The sequence below is a fragment of the Pipistrellus hanaki genome (genome assembly GCF_964339955.1).
Source record: "Pipistrellus hanaki genome assembly, chromosome: 1".
Taxonomy (NCBI): Eukaryota; Metazoa; Chordata; class Mammalia; order Chiroptera; family Vespertilionidae; genus Pipistrellus; species Pipistrellus hanaki.
This window is the reverse complement of record NC_140503.1, coordinates 164,529,012-164,550,591: the sequence shown is the minus strand read 5'-3', so window position 1 is coordinate 164,550,591 and position 21,580 is coordinate 164,529,012. Positions and strand designations below refer to the sequence as shown.

The following is a 21,580-nucleotide window of genomic DNA, read 5'->3' as shown; positions in this document are numbered from 1 at the left end:
ACTGCTTTAACCCTTTCAGAAAAAGCTATTTAAAGTTCTATTGTTAGGCTGTATGACCTCCACTGTGGAGTAATTATTTTTTTCTTAAAGCATAAGTCAATAATAATTATTAATACTTTAGAAATGATACTGGATCAACATATATTGAGTATCAGCGTTGACCATGTCTGAAACAGCCACTTGCGTAAGTCAGAAGCATGTGGTTAAGGTTATGTCTTTGGAGGATGACTGAATTCAGTCCCTATGTGACCGGACAACCAAGCGGTCTGGGCTGTCTGTCACTACTTGAGCCACTTAAGTGGAGACAGGGTTAAATCATATTTGAGCGTTAATTCCAATACTGCCGGCAGTATGGGAGAGCAGCAGGTCACCCACAAGACTCTGCTCTGCCTCTCCCCATAATCAGCTGCTTATGTTGGGTAGAAGGACAAAGATTACATGAGAAAGTAAGAATTACAGACATGGAAAGTAGGCATGGTATCATCATTACAGGTTATAATGTGGGCTTGGCGGGGCACAGAGGGTAGGTACCTCCAGATGCCCTGGGCCAGGGCCCGCAAAGGGCAGGCGCCTCTGGGATTAGATGGTTTCAGCCAGGAGGTAGTAAATCTTCCATTATGATGGGCTGTTCTCGGGAAGGAAGGATGGACTGCATGCCGATGTTAGCCCCCATGTCCCAGGGCATACAGCTCTCAGCCAGGTTAGAATGTTCTTTCTCTAATCAGAACAGAACCATCCCGGCTAACAGAGCATGGTTAATATTTCTTGTACTTGTGGCTAGACCCCAATATTCTACTTCTGTCCCTAATAACTACTCATTAGCTGTATGACTGTTATTTTACTTCTCTGTGCCCCATCTTCTTCATATGCATAGTGGACATGATATTAATGATACTTAGTGCCCTAGATTATTGTGAGGCTTATATTAAATCATTCATTCATTCAATGAGTATTTCTTATATTGCTTTGTATGCCCCAGTGAGCAAACATGAAAAAATGTCTAGCTTTACAAAATCAACCTTTTAGTGCTTTTTATATTATCTGGAACATAGTAAGGACTCAAAAGCTAGCTAATATGATAACACATGTTATTTTATTCAATACCAGCTACAGCCTTCCTCTCCCTTTTTTATAGATAAGGAAACAGAGGGTCAAATAAATTGTGTCTAGCTTTAAGACATAAAACCAAAACTAGTGAAACCTTGTATCCACTATATAGATAGAGGAATATACACTGAGTTTATTATGATCTCTGAATGCATAATAATCTGGCTAAATATACACAGAGATTATTATGATCTCTGAATGCATAATAATCTGGCCACTCAGTGTATATGTTAGAGGCCTGGTGCATGAATTCGTGCATGGGTGGGGTCCAGCCAGCCTGGCCAGGGGGAGGGAACATGGGCTGTTGGCCAGCCTGCCTGCTGGTCGAACTCCTGGTTGAGGGGACAATTTGCATATTAGTCTTTTATTATATAGGATATACACTGATTGGCCAGATTATTATGCATTCAGAGATCATAATAATCTGGCTACTCAGTGTGTGTGTGTATGTGTGTGTGAGTGTGTGTGTGTGTGTGTATCAGAGGCCTGATGCACAAAATTCTTGCAGGAGTAGGCCTTCCTTCCTCTTGCTTCCTTCCACTTTCGGCTTCCCTCTGGCACCCGGGACTAGGCTTCCCTTGCAGCCCCAGCTTTTGTCCAGAAGGTCTTCCGGAAGGACATCTGGTCTAATTAGCATATTAAGCTTTTATTATTATAGATGGTGTTAGACCCTATAACTAGAGGGCCAATCTCTCTCTGCTACAGAGAGAGAGAGAGCCTGAAAAAATCAGGGCTAAATATTTGCAGGGACTAATGGTGTAATTTCTTGTCGAACCTTGTTTTGAGGCTATCATGGTATTTTTAGAATGTTTTGTTCCAAGGATGGGTGGGAGCAACTAGCATTTCTAAGTCAACCCCTGGAGATAGGCCAGCATGTCTGAATAATGTTGACGTATGCGTTCCCAGCGGAGGCTCCGCGAAAGAGCTGCCCTTTTCACCCCTGCATCCGCCGAGGACCGGACTGCCTCCCAAGAACAGGCAGGTCTGTTTGTAACTGTAGGCTTGGAGCCCTGTAAAGTGTAAATGCACATTTCACAATCAAACACAAGGAATCAAATGGAAGCCAAGTAAAATTCATGTTGATGGGGGACAATTTCCTGGGTTTTTGTAGTTTCCTAGATGGTAGTCTGTCTTGATTAAAAGAAGTCAGCAATCAAAGTAGTTCTACTGGATTTTAAATGAGTCAAAAATTGGCTTTCTAGGAAACATGTGTAAACCCCTTAAATCTGAGCGGTTTTTTTTTTTTCCTTTTTCTCTTTTTGAGCCCTTCGCTGGTCTAGCTCTGCCTTTTGTAGAAGGTAGGCACTGAGTAAACATTTGTTTAGCAAATGGGCTACTTGATGTTAAAGACACATCCTCTTCTCCAGGGGTTCTGCTTTCTGGATTAAAGATTGAGAGTTGGTGAATTTACTGTGTTTGGAATCCTAGGCTTATTCCATTTAGCAATTTTTTTTTTCTTTTAATAGGTTAGTGTGATCTGAACTCAAGGCAAAGGTGGGATAGCATGGCATCTCTCTGGGTAAGTAAAAATCAAGTCTTCCTAACACAATAATATACCTGAGTCCAATCAAAATACAAATATATATATATATATATATATATATATATATATATATGTATATATATATAAAGTTGATTAAAAAAAACTGAAAAAGTTTGCAGCACATCAGACAAAAGACTATTTCCTCATCTGAAAAATATTAACATGCCAAAAAAGCTCATGGATGTCCAAAAATAACACTGTATTGTACAGGTATGTAATTAAAATAATTTATGATGATACCAAAGCAGAGAGGTCAAAAGCAGAGAATTTATTTAGTATATGATTTGGGAACTTAGTAAATGATAAAGATGATATTTCATAGCAGAGAGGAAAAGATGGCTCATTCAATAAATTATGCTAGGAAAACTTCTAGCCATTTAGGAAAAAAGTAAATCTATATTCTTTCTCCCTTCTTACATTGAAATAAAAATACTGAAATGAAAGAAATGGGATATGAATAAAATTTAAAAATAATCTTGGAGTGGGAAAGGTACTTATCACTGTGGCATAAGTTAAAAGCCTGAAAGAAAAGTATTGTTCTACTTAATATATATAAATTTATAATTTTTGACAGCAAACAATACTGTTAATAGTCAGAAGACAACCCACAGCAGGAAAACATTTGCAGCACATCAGACAAAAGACTATTTCCTTAACATATAAGTAACTTCAATAAATTATTTGAGAAAAGAACTCCATGGAAAAATTTGCAAGGGACATGAAAAGAAATTATAAATGTTCAATAAACATATGAAAACATGATACACCTTACTGAAAATTAAAGAAAGGTAAACAACACAATGAGAAATCATTTCTACCTAAAAAATTGGTAAAGGTGAAGAAAATGTAGCAAGACCAATGCTTCAGCAGATTTGGACAAGACAGGTCTTCTCATCCTCTGCTCCTGGGAGAAGGAACTTGTCACCCTTGGGGGTGTTATTTTGGCAATATCTGTCAATGTTTCAATGCACACACCATTTAACCCTGTAATTTCACTTCTGGGTATTATGTAGATATACTGACATAAGGATATTCATTTGTATTAAAGAAAATATACAGGCAGCATAAATGGCCACCTATGGGTATGAAATTAGTAAATTACTCATTTGTAATTTAGAGCCATTTTTATGCGACCATTAAAATGAATAGGGGGAAAATGGGTCAGTTTTATATATACTGACATAAGAAAATGTCAGGAGCTATATTAACCAATGAATACAATCAAGTTACAGAATAACAAGTGCAAAGTGATTTATATATATATATATAATCTATATACTGTATCACATGAAAACTTTGTGAAAAGATGGAACTATGAACAAAGTTACTTTTTAATGCATCACCTCATCACATTCTATGCTTTGATTGTTTTCAACAATGAACATACATTATAATTTATAAGACTTCAGTTTCAATTTCAGTCTGAAAGAAAGATTGGTTTGCTAGGCCTGGATAGTCTCTCCAGGGGTTTTGCAATCTCCCATGGTTTCAGATGAGCAAACCGGCTATGCTGCAGTACTGTTTCCTGTTGGGAAACGGTCACTCACTCTGTTCAGCTTGTGTTGTACTACTTTGATGAAAGGACTTGATGGCGTAGTAGTTTATACTCTTTGATTTCTTGTCCCTTGGTCCCTTGTCATATATTGCCTTTAGGTCCATAGCAAGCACTCAGGCAACTCACAATTAAAATGTCTTGGAACATGACTTTTTTATTAAAACATGTAGTAGTATTTTTTTTTACATGCACCTTCTACAATGCTGGCTTTCTCATTCAAATATTCTGAGCTCTTTCCTCCTTGGTCAATTCCTAAATTACTTTTGCAGAATAATGAATGTAATTACTCTTTGTTTGAACCCTCACATTAGTATTTTTATTATGGAACTAAAATACTTCTAAATTAACTCATAATCATTGTAATTATCATGAACCTTTATAACATCCTAACTTGTGATAGCTTCTTCCTTCCCCATTTCAGACTCTAATTTGCAGAATGAGGACATAGAACACAGAGACTCTAGACCCAAGGATAAAATCAGTTTCACACAAAAATAACTTCCCATAAATATGATGCCTACTAACTTTGTTTTGAAAGAGTAGTTAAACAATTAAAGCCGCAAGTACCTGGTGTAATGAGCTCTGAGAGCAGGATGAAGACAGTAAAGCCACAGTCCCAGTTCTCCTTTTCATAACTGTCTACTTGGCTAAAAGGCAGACTCTTGAATATAATGTGGAGCAAAATACCTAGTCCCTCACTGTCAGTCTCCTCATCTGTAAATGAGTGTACTAATACCGTGTTTCCCCGAAAATAAGACATCCTCCAAAAATAAGACCTAGTGCATGGAAAGATAAGACATCCCCTGAAAATAAGACCTAGCGCAACTTTGGGAGAAAAATTAATATAAGACACTGTCTTATTTTCGGGGAAACAGGGTAGTACCTACATTATCTGGTGTTTGTAAGCATTAAATCAGTTATAGAAAATGTATTAACAGTGCCTGGCATGGAGTGAGCACTCAGTAAATATTATAATCATTCTTTTCAATATATTAATTTTTTTCTAAAAACGTAATTTTTGCTACTTAATATCCTTGCAACTGTATTAGGAAAGGAGAGTCTGCTTATTTCCTGGGCCTGAATTTTTTTCCAAATCAACAGTATTCCTCCTCCCCATTGGAATGATTTCTCTGAGCCACCTGCAACAGATGGCTTTTCCCAGGAGAATCTTTTTGACCACTCCTGTTTTCAATATTTTCAATATTTTAAGACTTTTTTGTTTTAGAGCAATTTTTGGTTCACAACAAAATTGAAAGGAAGGTACAGAGATTTCCCATATACCCCCAGTCCCACACATGCACAGCCTCCCCCAATATCAATATTGCCCACCAGAGTGGTTCATTTCTTATAATTGATGAATCTACCTTGACACGTCATTATCACTCACAGTCCATAGTTCAGTTCACTGCTGGTGTTGTATAGCTAAGACATATAATGCCCCATCCCCACTCCAAGTGGATGTGCTGCAGCACGATTCTCCCATTTCCAGGATCAACATCAGTCTCCACAAGTTTAACGGCTCAGCCCTTATTTCAGACATCAGTCTTAGAGCCTCCTCCATTTCTGACCAATTAGCTATAAATTTGGGGATTTCCAAGAACCCCCTCAGCTGGGATAATTCTCTAGAACAATTTACAGAGCTCACTGAAAGTGCTATCATCACAGTTACACATTTATTACAAAGGCTACACACAGAGTGAGGTCTGGAAAGGCCCCGGATGCAAGCTCTGTGCATCCTCCCCGTGGAGTCATGGTGTGAACCCTCTGACACATCCCTGTGCTCACAGCTAGGAAGTTCCTGCAGGCCTCAGTGACCAGGGTTTTCACAGGGTTTCAGGACAAGTGTGATTGAACTCAATCTCCAAGTGCCACCACCCTAATTAAGCCTTGACTGGTCTTTTTAGTGCCAGCCTGGATGCTAGGGCCCACAAGGAGTCACCTGATTAGCATAACAAAGACACTCTTACCACTCAGGAATCTCCAGGGGTTTTTGAACCTCTGTACCTGGAACCAAGGACAAAGACCAGATGTGTTCTTCATTATACCTCATGTATGCGACTCACAGCAGGGTCTACAGTTTCCAAAACATCACTATTTCTTTATGTTTTTTACTAAAAATTTATCAACATGGGCACCGGTTATCTTATGCTGATCAGAAGCTCTGACTGGAAGTTATATCTTTCATAGTAAGTAACAGAAAAATGAGTTAATATTTTGTAATAAATGCAGATAGAGTGGCAGGCAGAATCATTCAAAGCATGGGTCCATGGAAAAGAAATAACAAAAGGGATTCCTGATGGTGGAAAAGTTGAAGAAGGTGTATCTGAAGCAGAAGGAAAAGCTGATCCAGATTAATGTATTCATGGTGAGCACTAGAGAATACAGCTCCCCTCTCCCACCCACCCCTTGCCCTAATATGAGAGGGGATTGTGGGAAGATAATGCCTTTCAAACTTTGTCCCATGGATGACACCAGCCCTGGGCATTTGGCTGCTGTTGGTCCTGGGTACAAGAAGCCTGTGAGAGCCTTGTCCAGTTTTATATTTCTTGCTTTGGTGGGGACATCCCATTAGATCTTTATTTCCTGGTGTATTTGCTTTTCCCGACCATGCAGATATAATACATGTGGCGAGAACCCCTGTGGATGCACTGAATTTCTTCTCTGGCCTCCTTCCTGTCTCCATATCTCAGGGTTTTCATTGAAAAAGACTTTTTGAATCTCAAGCAGAGCAGTGTATACCAGCAGTTTTCTGGTGTGCAGCAAAAAAATTCAAAACATGCAGTACCTGACCATTTAGTCTGTGGCACTGACCTCTTTCCACATAAAAATTGTCACATAAAACAGTGACAATAGCCAACACAACCATAGCTGTCTAGTGTGAATGGAACAAATGTATACCTATTTTTTGTCAGATGGTATTATATTTTTTGGTATGCTGCAGAATTTTAGAAATTAGTTTATGTGTGACATGAAATAAAAAAGGTTGAAAATCGCTGGTACATACTCATGAAGAATTTTGTATTCTTCAACAAAATTGCAACTTCCCGTCTAGTGTATTTTAAGCCATGTTCCCTGAAGCTTCTTTAGATAAATATTGGCACTCAGATAGTTACACAAATGGCTCTCTGCAGGAAGTTAATGAAAAACAGGGTAGACCTGGATTTCAAATCAAAACAAGAGAGGTTTGTTTCAGGACAAAGCCTGGAGAGAATTCTATGTAGCTCAGTGAGAGGAGAGAGGCTTTCTGGAAATGAATGGAATTAACATCAAAGAACTGTTCTTTGCCACTCTCTGAACCAAGTTCAACCACCAATGAGGGAGGGCATATCTATATATATAAAAAGCCAGTGACCAGAATGCTGGAACGATGGAACTGACCAGTTGCTATGACGCCCATTGCAGCCAGCCAACCAGTCCCATCCGGGGCGGTGCAGGCTAGCCAACCTCCCATGGCCCCTCCCCCTGGCTTGCCCCACCCCCGATCAGCCCCTCAACATCCCGGATTGGCCTTTGGCCCTCTCCTTGGTTGGCCACACCCATGATGCCCCCCTACCCGCCCTGATCAAGGGCGACCAACCTCCCATGCCCCTCCCCTCAGCTGGCCCTGCCCTCAATCGGCCCCTCCCCCCACTAGCCTGGTCCCAATCAGCCCCCATTGGGGTGGGTCAGCTGGACCCCACCCTTGCAGGCTTCTAGTTTAATCATAATAAAAAGTATAATTTGTCAATCTAATGAGTAGCCTTTGAAGAAGCCTGGTAAATCAGAACCAAAGAGGAAAAGAAAATGTTTTACAATGAGGGCAAGGAATATGAAGGGGAAAAGCACCAGTGTGATTTGATTCTCTTGTATGTCTACTTATTGGTGGATGCAAAGGAGTTAGAAAAACATTTTAGAGTCCTGAACAATAGAGTAGTACAGAAGTCTCATATGAATTAAAAGAATAAGTTAAAATGTTACCATCATAATTAGCTAGTTAATATTAATAATAGGAGAGGAGCAGAAGGGAGGCCAGACAAAAGCATGATCATCGGGGTAGCTTCACCAGGAAGCTGCATCTTCACGCTCCCCAGAAAACCCCAGTCCATTCCCTGCAAATCACTGGGGAAAGGTGTCCAAAAGGGGAATAAATGGCCCTAACCGGTTTGGCTCAGTGGATAGAGTGTTGGTCTGTGGACTGAAGGGTTCCATATTCGATTCCAGACAAGGGCATGTGCATCCCCAGTAGGGGGTATGCAGGAGGCAGCTGACCGATGTTTCTTTCTCATTGATGTTTCTAACTCTCTATCCCTCTGTCTTCTTCTCTGTAAAAGTCAATAAAATATACTTTTTTAAAAAGGGAGAAATGGACGAATGAGCAGTGACGTCAGGGTGACATAGGGAAGGTGCTTGCTTGTTGGTCTAACCTGGCAGCAAAGATCCTTGGCTAGGAGGTCGACCCCAGTGCAAGTTCATGAAAATCTGGGAATACATAATCTCAGGCAAAGACATTCTCTCGCTCTTGTCCCTCTGGCTTTGCTCCTGCTTCCCTGTACTTAGCCATGCTCCTTCCATAGCCACGTGGCCCATGGCCATGCGGACCCCACACACAATGGACTGCACCTGGGACACCAGCTAAACTAGCCAGGTGCTAGACTGGACTGTGCAAATGTGGAGCGGAGGCTCTGGGCAGTGGCTTTGATCCTAGCTCTGCCGAAGACAAAATGAGACTTTTTCCATGGCGGGACAGAGGGAGCTGGGACCTTGAAATCTCAGGGGGTTAATTCCACAGAAGTAAATACCACATCCCCCCTTGGGGTCTTCAGGAAATTCTTTCCCCTCTGGGACCCAAGTAGCCCACTTCTACCAGCAACAGGTGGGGACACAAAGAGCACCCAACAACACAAAGAACAAAAATTCTTCAAGTCTGCCCCTTCCTCTCTCATATCTTTGCTCCTTTCACTTTCAACTCTCTGTGTCTCATGAAATACCTCCCCTAGGTTCTGGGGGAATTTTTCTCTGGGAGTGGTGACAGGACTGAGAAAAGACAGAGTGCATTTGTTAGGTGTTTGACATGCAATGAGCAGCTTTGAAAAGTCGGTATGCCGTTTGAGAATTATCAAAGAAAGCAAGATCCAGAATAAGAAAGCACTTTATTCATTTATTCACTTAACAAATATCTACTAAACATCTCCTATGTGCCAGATGCTGTTTTAGGCTCTGGGGATACAGCAGAGAAAGAGAAATCAAATTTAGAAAGCATAAAGCTTGCATGCCCCAGGTTTTATCATGGAAGACAAATAATAAACAAAGAAGCGAATGTATAATATATACAGTCCATTTTAAGCACTCTGGAGAAAAGCAAAGGTAGATAATGAGAGTGATGGGAATGTTTTTTTTCTGCTCATGTATGTGTTCAAAACAGAATTCTAGACTGGATGTATACAGGTGGGAGATGTCTGCAGACAGAGGGATAGGGGTGGAAATAACCCGCAGCAGGATAAGAGGGAAAGAAAAGAGAACCTTCATTTTATTTTATTTTTTAAAAATATATATATTTTATTGATTTTTTTACAGAGAGGAAAGGAGTGGGATAGAGAGCTAGAAACATCAATGAGAGAGAATCATTGATCAGCTGCCTCTTCCACACCTCCTACTGGGGATGTGCCTGCAACCAAGGTACATGCCTTTGATCGGAATTGAACCCAGGACCTGTCAGTCCATAGGCTGACACTCTATCCACTGAGCCAAACCGGTTTCAGCGAGACTTCATTTTAGAAGAACTGATTTTATAAAGGTCAGGCAAAGGGGAGAATAAATGGAAGCTGGAAAGCCCTCGGAAAGAGGCCCAGGTGCCAAAGAAAGACAGAGATCCAGCTTGTTAACCATGAGTGACACATGCTTCAGAGGGATTGGGGTTTTTTATTATAATCGGGGTTTCATGGAATCTACAATATGAGTTGCTTGCTTGTCCCTGTCTTCCTGACCAAATCACATGCATCTATCTGCTTCAGCCCAGCACTCGCCTCTGTGGTGACATTCCAACACTCCTGCTCTGGTGACACCAGAAAAGGGGAGTTGGCCGGTGTGAAGATTTTCCCCTTGAGTGAGTGCAAGGTAAAATGCAAACATCTCCTTAGACCTCTCAGGCACATCGCTAACACAACAAAGCTGTGATGTCAGCCTGGCTTCCATCAGGCATCTCTGCAGCTGCCAACCTCTGCTTCCTATGCCCCACCTCTCTTTGCTGCCCTGGGCAGACAGCACGCCTGCCGTGTTCATGGGGAGCCCTCTGTTAGCTATGGCCCCTGCCAGCCTATATTTGAAAATAAGGCCCCTGGTGTTTGCCCTGCAGAACCTTCTGGTCACCAGTGCTTTTCTCTGACACCTGACCTGCTGTATTCGTTTCTTGGGGCTTTTGTAATAAAGTGCCACAAACTGGATGGGTTTTAAACAAGAGAAATATATTGCCTCACAGTTCTGGAGGCTAAACGTCTGAAATCATGATGTTGGTAGGACCGTGCTCCCTCTGAAACCTGTAGGGGAGTCCTTCACCGACTCTTCCTGGCTTCTGGTGGTTTGCGGGCAATCTTGGTGTTCCTGGTACAACTCCAATCTATGCCTTCATTCCCTCTTCATCACATCCCATTCTCCCTGAATCTATCTGTCTTCACGTGGCGATCTTCTAAGGACTCCTTCTAGTGTATTAGGGGCTCACCCTACTCCAGCAGAACCTCATCTTAACTCATCACATCAGCAATGACCTGATGTCCAAAGAGGCCCCCATGCTGAGTACTGTCCGTTAGGACATCGCTTTCTGCGAGGCACACAATGCAGCACATCACACCTGCCTCATGTGACCATGTCTCATTGCAGGGCCTCTCATGGTAAACATCCTTTAGTTTTGAAAATCACCTTTTACTTGAAAAATCAAAAGAGAAGGCTTACATTTTCCAAGTTCTGATTTTTTATTTTTTTTTTTAGCCTACTCCATTTTTCCTTTGATCATAAACCTCCGGGACAGACTGTTTTGACATGAGCAGAGAATGACCATTTCTCCAGGGCTCCTCACGAGTTCCTGAGTCCTGGAGGTTTCCCTGGGGCATTGGTTTGAAAGGTTAGCATTTGGGTATGAGCTGTACAGGGCTCTTCTTCAAAGCATACCTGTGGCAACCGCTGTTCTTTCTCTGGAGCATTTGGCTTTAAGCATGTTTCTTGTCCACAGAATGGGCACCTTTTGATTTTCTCTTTCACTGCTTCTTCTAAATATTAACGTTTAATTTCTTGCCAATTCAGTGCACGTTTCTTTATGCAGACCGATTGCCTTTCATGAGTCAAGAACAGACTGGCCTCTCCTAGGGGTTGTAACCGACAAATCCCCAGGCCCAGCTCGGCCACATCCATGGCTTCAACGCCTCGTGTCTGACCTCCAAAGGACAGTTTTAGAAGATCTGGGGAAATTATACTGACTTGAAGAAGATGGTTCAAATAAGAGGCAGCCTAGCCCAGGATTTAGCAGCATAGATTAAAGAGACTGATCACTTGCTGGCTGTGAACTTGGGCAAGTTATGTAAGCATCCGTTTCATTCTCTGTGAAGAGACCTCATTATAGCTGCCTTCTAAGTTTGTTGTGCAGATTGAATGGGGCTAATGCTGGACACATGGTTAGCACAGTACTTGGCTCATAGTAGGCAGCAGCAATGCTTATTGATGTAAAGAGCTCTGGTTATTCCCCCTTCACTTACACATTGCTTGCTTTACTTTCTTTTCCAACTGGTTTCAGGTTCATTTTTCTTTTCCGGGCATCTGAAGGTCAAGTTTGAGAAGAGGAAAGCAACTATGTTTAAAGGGTGTGGGTGGAAATTGGTTAAACATGAGGTTTCTTTTTTAAAAAAAGAAAGACTTGGAGGAGTTTTCATGCCATGTCCTGCTCTGGCACTGACACTTTGTTTGGGTAGTAGAATTAGTGGAAATAAACTAAGTCGGATATTGTTTAGTAATTTAAATGTCAGGGAATTAAGCCTGCAGTGTAGCAGGCAAGGCAAATAGTTTTGCTTGGCTGCAAAAAAAAAAAAAAAAAAGCCAACTTTCCTGAAACAATGAGCTCATCATCAAAGTCTTCCACACCCATAAAAGAATCTAGAACTTGTTTGCTCACTTTTGCTTTGGTTTCCTGGGCAGCAAAGACTAAATAGAGCAGCGGTTTTTAACTATAGAATCTATTAGAATCATCTGGAAGGCTTTGTTAAAAAAAAAAAAAAAAAAAAAAAAAAAACAGAACACAAATCCTGAGTCTTAGCCCCAGAACTGTTCATTTCTAAGACTGAGATGGGGCCTGATAATTCGAATTGCTAATAAGCTCCTGGCTACTTACTGATCCAGGAACCACACTTTGAGAACCACTCTGGACTTCTGTGAGGCACTGTGATGTGCTGTAGAGCACAAGGAGGTGGGTTCAAGTTCGGGGGAGGGGGGGGGGGCTGTCCTTACTAGCAGATTGAATGTCTTCCATTTTGAAATGGAAATAATAAAATCCCCTTGTTAAGACCATCATAAGAGTTAAATAATTTGTCTATAAATCACTATGTTCACTGCCTGGCATGTATTTGTTTAAAAGATTCTATTTCTAAGATTTTTTTTTCATAATCTATGTAAATATTTCTGAATGTTCTGGGCAACCAAGTTATTCAGATAAACAATACTGCTATTTAAATAACTGAAGCAGCTTGAAATAACTAAGATTCTACTTCAGAATGCCTGTGGCATATTTTTGCAATCTGGAGTATGTGTCTGGTGTTGTTTAGATTTTTTTCCCTTTTATTTAAATGAGTGGTTCCTTCCCACTTAATTCTTACTGAGTATCAGGTTGCATAACAGATTGGGAATTTCTCTCTAATTTTGCATGTTGGAATTTCAGCATGCTTTGATGCGTAGGTGGTACAGGGCAGTGGAAAGGTCACGGCTAGACTGGAAACCTGAGTTTTCATAATTCATGAAATATTTAGAATTGGACACTCATTTTGTCTTTTTGCATTCAGAAGCAGCAGTGTTTATCTGCATGGCACAGAATCACCTGAGGGGCTTCTTGAATGTGTAATGTCTACCTTAACACCTCAAGTGTAAGGAGTAGGATTCAGTGTGTCTGTGACAGGGCCTGTTCGGATGCATTTTAAAGAAGCACTCCATTCAGAGGCCAGATTTCAAGAAAGGATAGGAATGGGCTGTAATGGTGAATACCACATTCAAATTCAGGTGCTGCTACTTACCTAGTTGTGTGGACTTGAGCAAATTCTCCACCTTCTGAAATCCTGGTGTCTTATATGTGAAATGCGTCACTTTTACTCATTCATCAGGACTGTGATGCCGGTTATAGTTAATGCATAGAAAGCGCCTTGAACAGTGGTGGGCATGAGGCACCCAAATGCTGCAGTATTGCGGTGGTTCTTCTAAGATGCCACACATGGAAGGTGGGCAAAGAGATAAACACAAAGTTCAGAGAAGGGTAGAATTGAAATGAGGCCATTTGGCTCTGGGAATCCATAATATATTTCTTAAGCCCCAGAGAAAGAGAATTCTCCCATGATTATGTAGACGTGACTGGCTTCTTACAGTGCCTTTAGAACAGGCACATTCACATCTAGTTTCTGATTCATTAGAATTACTTTTTTAGAATCAAAACTTTTATTTTGGATACTTTAAGGTTAAGTGATATTTGGTTGTACTGAAACAAATTACTCAATCTAATCTATTAAATTACTATCAAATTTTACTGTGCCAGAACATTAATTTTCCATCACTTTAATGTGACAAGATAATGTCTTTTCATTAAAATACTAAACACTTCACGAGAGCCTAGATAATGCCATAGTAACAGAGCTACTATTATTCATTAACAGGATAGGAAATCAGTTTAGGGAAAAAGCATTATTACTGTAAAGATAGGTTTTTATTCAAAAAGTTAAAAAATACCATTTAAGAGCATGTTTACTTGGATTTTTCTCAACGTCTTAATGGCTCTTCTACCGTCTCTTGAGCAGGTTTAAGATATTTTATCCTTTTTACAGGATGGTCTTTCCCAGCTTCCTGACACAGTTCTGATTTGTGTTTAGAGTTGGTATCATGGCAGTTTTCATTTCCATGCTATTCCTGAAGATCTATGTCAGTGGAACTTTCCGAAGAGAATTTATCAGTCCTAATGGGGTTTTCTTTTATGGATCCCTTAGTGCAGAGTTCCCCAAGGACAATGGTCAATATTAATTCAAACAACTGAAGTCTGCAAACCTCAATTACTTCTGTGCGGGATGCAGGAAAACGCTTTGAATTATCACTTGAAAACAAAGAGGATGTAGGAAATTTCCACTTTTTCTTTGCTGTGATGCAGATGCCACTTTAAAAGAAATACTCTTCAGAGTTCCAGGGTTAATACTATTTATATTTCTAATTTGTTACACGAGAGGGGGAAAGGAGAGGCCTCATAACCCATGCGGTAGCCATCATATTGCCTGCATTTCTCTTGAGTCATTCCTGAAGGCAGAGGAAGGTGTGCAAATTCTGGGCTTGTTCTTTTTACAAGAGATGGATGGGGAAATGCATGTGTACAAAAGTGTCATTTTTGAACTGGTGGAACTTTCAAATATTTCCTTCCAGGTGGGACACCGTGGGACGGTGCGTGATTATCCAGGCTTTAGCCCGTCAGTGGATGCTGAAGCGATTCGAAAGGCAATCCGAGGAATTGGTGAGTGGTGCTTTGTAATTCCTCTCTTCATGGTGAAGCAAATTAGATTGTATTTTTACAATCCAAAAGAGAAATGGTTCAGTTTGCCCAAGTTGGTTTACTCAGTTAGAGAAATTGTGAAATACCTTAAAATTGTGAAATAATGAGGCAAAGTTTAGGGCACCCAGTTTTGTTATATCCCAAAATTTGCCCTATTTACTTAATATTAAATGCTTCCATCACCATCACTGCTACCAGCAACAGTAATTATCATCAACATTATAAATCATCACAAATACAGTCCCTGCCAATCCTTCTAGGGCCTCATTCCCTAGAGATAAACACTATCTTAAATTAGAGTTGATTCCCATGAAACCTGTCATTTTGTAAAATCATTTTGTTTTGTGTGGTCTCAAACAATATAAATTGAAATTATACTGCATAAATTCTTCTGTAACTTTTTATCCCTTAACATTATGTTTTTGAGATTTATCCATGTTGATATGTTTAGCTCTAGTTCATTAATTTTAACTGCAAGGCAGTTTATTAGATTACTATATTGTAAGATGGGGATATTAATGGAATAGTTAAGTTGCCTATAATTCTTTTCTATTACAACATAAAAATACCACATTAAATATTCCTGCTTCTGTTTCATGTGCACACTTGCTAACATTTCTGTAGAACAAAACAATTGGAATTCCTAAGTTGAAGATGTTTATCTTCAAATTAAAATTATTTCCAAACTACTCATTGGAATTATTATACAAAATAGCATTCGTAGCAGGAATACATGAGATTTCCTCTTGCTCCATATTCTTATCAATAAATCCTAAGGTCATACTATTCCATATTTCCAATTGAGTGAGACAAAAATGATGCCTCATTTGACCCTGTGGCTAGGTAGCTCAGTTGGTTAGAGAATTATCCCGACATGCCAAGATTCTGGGTTCCATCCCCAGTCAGAGCACATACAAGAATCAACCAATGAATGCATAAATAAATGGAACAACAAATCTATGTTTCTCTCTCTCTCTCTCTCTCTCTCTCTCTCTCTCTCTCTCTCTCTCTCTAAATTAAAAAGTAAAAGAATTTAAAATTGCACCTCATTCTGAATGTGTGTTTGTTTCCTCTCTTCTCCACATTCCCATGACCAAATAATCATTTCTGGATTATTTGCTTCTTCTTCCATGATTGATTTCTTCATATCTTTTATCTGGTTTTTAGTTGGATTGCCTTCTTCATGATTGCCAGGATTTTTGTTATAAATTTTGGATATTAAACTTTTAAAAAAATTACAGGCCATGAAAATATCTTCTTCTGATTTGTGGTTTTCTTCTAACATTGGTTATAGTAAATTTTATTGCACGTTTATACATCTGAAATGGTTCAGAGAGGGATATACATGTTTTCTAGACAGGGATTTGGGTCCAGGTTTCTGCTACCCCAGTGATCAAGGTTGTTGCTCCCTGGAGAAATCAAATTCTCTCACAGGAAACAGACCCATGTTAGCCTCTCATGACATTAAATCTGGTCCCTCTGGCAGTAGCTGTGATCCTTCTGTATAGTCAGTCATTTGCTAAAGCAGGCTTCATAAAGCATCTGAGCTAGAACCTAATGACCTGCTGTACATGTAAAGGAGTGTAATCTTCATCCTAAAGGTTGCGGAGAGTATTATGATTTCAAGCAAGAGATTAATATGATCAGATGCATGCTTAGGCAGTAATATACAGTATGAATTACAAGGAGGTCAAGATAGGAGGCTGTTGAAGTTTCTGAGTAATATATGATGAGCACACAGTGGGTGATCAGACTGGCAGCAGAAGAGGTTAGGGGCAATCAAGAAGGCAGGCAGGTGACCAGTTGGGAGCCAGTAATCCTGGATTGTGAAGGGATGTCTGACTGCCCAATCCTACCGGGCAGTCGGATATCCCTTTCGGGGTCCCAGATTGGAGATGGTGCAGGCTGAGCTGAGAGATTACCACCCCCTACATGAATTTAGTGCACTGGGCCTCTAATATATATATCTTCACTGAGTGGCCAGATTACTATGTGTTCAGAGATCATAATAATCTGGCCACTCAGTGTATATGTTTTGGAGTCAGAAATTTGGGTTCAAATTCTTGTTCACCACTTAAAAGCTGCATGACTCTGGCAAGTGAGGTAAGTTTTCTAAGCGTTAGTATTTCATCTTTAGGACAGTTTAATCACACTTATTTCTAGGGCCCTCCTGAATATTAAATATAACAGTAATTATTAGTAAAAGGTGTCTAGTTCATGGTGGGTTCTCAGTAAATGTCAGTTTCTTATTTTCGAGGAAAGAAGATTTTGATATCAAATATAGAGATAAGAAAGAGAAAAGGTCAGGATAGTAACTGAACCTCATATGGTTAAAACATCTGGTCCAAAAGCAGTATGTCCCTTGTGCTGCTCCCTCTGTCAAAGAAATATTTAGGCAGTGATTGTTTTCTTCCCCAAAACTATACAAATAAAGTTAATTTCCTTTTCCAAAAGTCAGGCAAACAAAGAAATAAAGATTTCAACTTGGAAATTAAAAATTTAAATGCCCCCCTTACTGGTGTGGCTCAGTTGGTTGAGTTCATCCCATGCACCAAGAGTTTACCAGTTCAATTCCAGGTCAGGGCACATGCCTGGGGTTAGGGTTAGTTAGTATGTTAAGAGTTTCAGGCTCTATAGCCAATAGCGGGCATGCAAGAGGCAACTGTTTCTCTCTTCTTCTCTTCCTTCCTGCCTCTCTCTAAAATCAATAAAAACATATTCTTGTGTACCCGATTTTACTCGGGTTAGCTCGTGGACTGAAGGGTCTTAGGTTTGACACTAGTCAAGGGCATGACCTAGGTTGCAAGTTCAACCCCTGCATGTGCAGGAGGCAACCAATGGATGCATCTCTCTCACATCAATGTTTCTCCCTCTGTTTCTTCACTCGATAACATTCTAAAAAAAAGGAAAAAACATCTTTCAGTGAGGATTAACAACAACAAAAAATTCTAAAACGAATAATAATAAAAATTAAAATGCCTTCCTGTCTGCATTTGTTTCAGACCATCAATTATTTTCTTTTGTTCATGACAGGTACTAAGGATCTTTAAATTAATAGTAAGTAACATTATTTTCATTTCATTTAGGAACTGATGAGAAAACGCTTATCAGCATTCTGACTGAGAGGTCGAATGCACAGCGGCAGCTGATCGTTAAGGAATATCAAGCAGCATATGAAAAGGTACAATTGATTAACATGGGCAAAATCCAGGTGGGAACATTTAAGTAACAGAAAAAGTTCCAATATGACAGCAATATAGAAAGTCAAAGATATGGGTCTAAGAGGAAGCAGAAGGAAGAGATGAGGTTAGAGAGAGTTTTAGAACATTCATGTTTTCATATATATTGTTACATATGTTCTAGGTGAACTTAGAGAAAGAAAAAAGAAGAGCATGTTACACTTATCATTTCTTTTTATTTTATTTTAGAAACTGAAAGATGACCTAAAGAGTGATCTCTCTGGCCACTTCGAGCATCTCATGGTGGCCCTCGTGACTCCTCCAGCAATGTTTGATGCCAAGCAGCTAAAGAAATCCATGAAGGTATGAGCCCTGCGCGAGTCACTTTTGCCCAGGATTTGATTATGTCATCAAAAATGGTGACTTTCTTCCTGTGCACAGTTGAGATATGGTGTAAATTTGATAGATGTGGGTGTCATTTTGATTCTGTACTCCCCAGCTGGCAGAGCAACCCCTGAAATGGGAAGCAGTTGTAGAACCTTGAACCCAGGTGATCCTGGGCTGAAAGGATATTGTCATTCTTATTTGTTTGTTTTTTGACCTGAAGAGTCAAATTCTCTATTTTATTGTTATTCAAAATGAATGGTACCACAGTCAACCCCACTGGTTTAGGCCAGTGGTTGGCAAACCATTGCTCACTAGCCACATGCTCTTTGGACCCTTGAGTGTGGCTCTTCCACAAAATACCATGGCCTGAGTGAGTCTATTTTGAAGAAGTGGCGTTAGAAGAAGTTTAAGTTTAAAAAATGTGGCTCTCAAAAGAAATTCCAATCGTTGTACTGTTGATATTTGGCTCTGTTGACTAATGCGCTTGCCAACCACTGGGTTAGGCCAAAGACCTAGTGTTATCTTTGATCCCGTGCTTTCCCTCTTCCTTCAGAGCTCCCAAATCTATCTGGAGGCCCATCAGATCTACTCCAAGCTTTATAAAATATGAGAGCACATCTCTCAAAATCCGTTGCTAATATTCTAGTTCATCACATCATCTTTTGTCTGGACCATACCAATGGCCTCCTAATTGGTCCCTTTGCCTCTGTTTTTACACATCTCACATTTATTCACACAGAATAGCCAAAATTATTTTTATAAAGTTTCTAGAATCGATTATATTATTCAGCTGCATAAGTTGCCAATGAATTTAAATACTTAAAATTTAAACTCCTTACTATGACCTTCATTATCCAGCACAGTCTGGCTCCTGTCTATCTCTGTGTCTTTTTAAAATTCTATCCGTTATCAGTCAGGGTTCCCCAGAGAGGCAGAACCAGTAGGCAGGAGATTTATTAAGAGATGTATTACAAGGACTTGGTTACACGGTTATGGCTAGGCAAATCTAAAATCTCAAGGGCAGGCTTGAACTCTTAGCACCACCTTGAGCTGCTGCCCATGGGTAGAATTTTTTCTTCAGAGAAGCCTCAGGTCTGCTCATACAGTCTTTTAACCGAATAAATTAGTCCCACATAAAATATCTAAGATAATCTCCCTTATTTAAAGTCAACTGATAATGGACTTCAGTTATATCTACAAAACACCTTTAGAGCAAACCTAATTACTGTTTGGTTAAATAACTGAGGCATGTAGCCTGGCCAATTTGAAATGTAAAACCATCACACCCTCTCCGGACCATCCCAGTCCAACAAAGATCCAGTTTTAGTCCAGCTGTTATGTCTTCATCCAAGCTAAAAAGAGTTAAGGGACAAAGAAGGGTTCATCCTGGACCCTTGAGGACTGTCAGAAAATGTATGGGGAACTTCACATACATCCCATTGATGAGAGTTAAGTTAGATGGAGAAACCTCACTCTAGCTGAGACACATGTATGTATTTATTTGGGTAACTATGTGCTAATTAAAAAAATTAGGCGTTCTATTACTAAGCAAGGAAGATAAAAGACATTGGGCCCCCTCAGTTTTGCTGTGAACCTAAAAGTGCTCTAAAAATTTATGTATTTAAAATTTTTAAATTAATAATTTTTAAAGGCAAGATATGGGGGCAAGCGGGACTCTGCCATGGAAGGACAAGAATTCAGCCTCCGTTTCCATGCTGCATTGGTGTTTGTTTGTTTTTTAAAAAGTATATTTTTATTGATTTCAGAGAGGAAGGGAGAGCGAGAGATAGAAACATCAATGATGAGAGAGAATCATTGGCTGGCTGCCTCCTGCATGCCTCTCTTCCCACGAAACCTGGGCATGTGCCATTACCAGGATTCCAACCGTGACCTCCTGGTCCATAGTTTGACGTTCAACCACAGAGCCACACCAGGCAGGCCATTGGTCTTATTTTTATCAAATCCTAGTGTAAGTGGCTTCTTTTGAGTCACAGAGTGATTCAGTGATCTCAATATAAACCAAGGCTCAGGCGTAACTAATCCTTAAACCAAGTGGGCCCATTACACATTATTGAGGCTTTAAAATTTTTCTGAATGAAGAGGTTGATACATGCTGACCAACCTAGTACATCAGTGTAGTACATCATTCAAAAGAATTGAATTCCTAAATACAAAGGTGTGTTTGAATGCTCACTTCTGATCTCAAATGACGTCGGCTCTTCCCTTTCTACTATCAATATTTCTTCCTAAAATTATTCGATTGATTTTTGTATCAGAGTATGAAATTTTGGGGGAAAATTTTATGTCAGTTAACTCTACATGATTCATATTATTTAAGACTAAAATAGGGAATATCAGAAAACTACTTTAGATCCATAAAGACCCTTGTGTTGATTTATTCAAAACTGTTCTTTGCATTCATATAAAACAAGATATTAAGACTGAAATGCATGAATTTAAGTTTTTTAAGTGCTCTAAAAACAGATTCCCTTTTTTAGGGCACCGGAACAGATGAAGATGCATTGATTGAAATCTTAGCCACCAGGACAAGCCGGCAGATGAAGGAGATCTCTCAGGCCTACTACACAGGTCATCCTCTTCCCTGCTTTCCTTTACCACCATCCACACGTATATGAGCCATTGTTGCCTTTTCCAGAAACTCACCCATCTCTCCTTCACAAGGCTTTTGAGAAGGCAAGACATCAAAAAGAGGCTCCATTCTAAAATGGGCTGAGGTCTGTGGGATTTTCAGAGAAAACTGAATATGATTGAGCTAGAAACTGCTGGACAATGCTGGCATTAACACTTTGCCTTTTGCTCTCAGCGATTGCCGCTAAATTGAATCAGCTAATTTCATCAATGTAAGAGACTCAAATCATTGTATGTTAACATTATATGTTAAAAGCCACTTAGATCAGCCTCATGACTTTTGGTGGGAAATTAGATGAACCATTTAGAGAGCATGTTCAGCAATTAGCTGAAGTCCTAATAGCCTGTCAGCTATATAACACTGACGACCCAGGGTTAGCGTGACTTCGCAAGGTAGAAGCACAGGCCCA

At 40.0% G+C, this 21,580-nt stretch overlaps 1 protein-coding gene across 2 annotated transcripts in view; it reads left to right on the top strand.

Annotated features, from left to right (window-relative positions):
• Positions 1-21,580, top strand: part of ANXA3 (annexin A3) — a 45,470-nt gene that overhangs the window by 1,501 nt on the left and 22,389 nt on the right. For both annotated transcript variants that reach the window (XM_084889073.1, XM_084889072.1), the window contains 5 exons: positions 2,574-2,626; positions 14,829-14,916; positions 18,042-18,136; positions 18,384-18,497; positions 21,020-21,110. In XM_084889073.1, coding sequence (XP_084745199.1) covers positions 2,612-2,626; positions 14,829-14,916; positions 18,042-18,136; positions 18,384-18,497; positions 21,020-21,110 — 403 coding nt within the window. In that variant the 5' untranslated portion in view covers positions 2,574-2,611. The remainder of the gene's footprint in view (positions 1-2,573; positions 2,627-14,828; positions 14,917-18,041; positions 18,137-18,383; positions 18,498-21,019; positions 21,111-21,580) is intronic.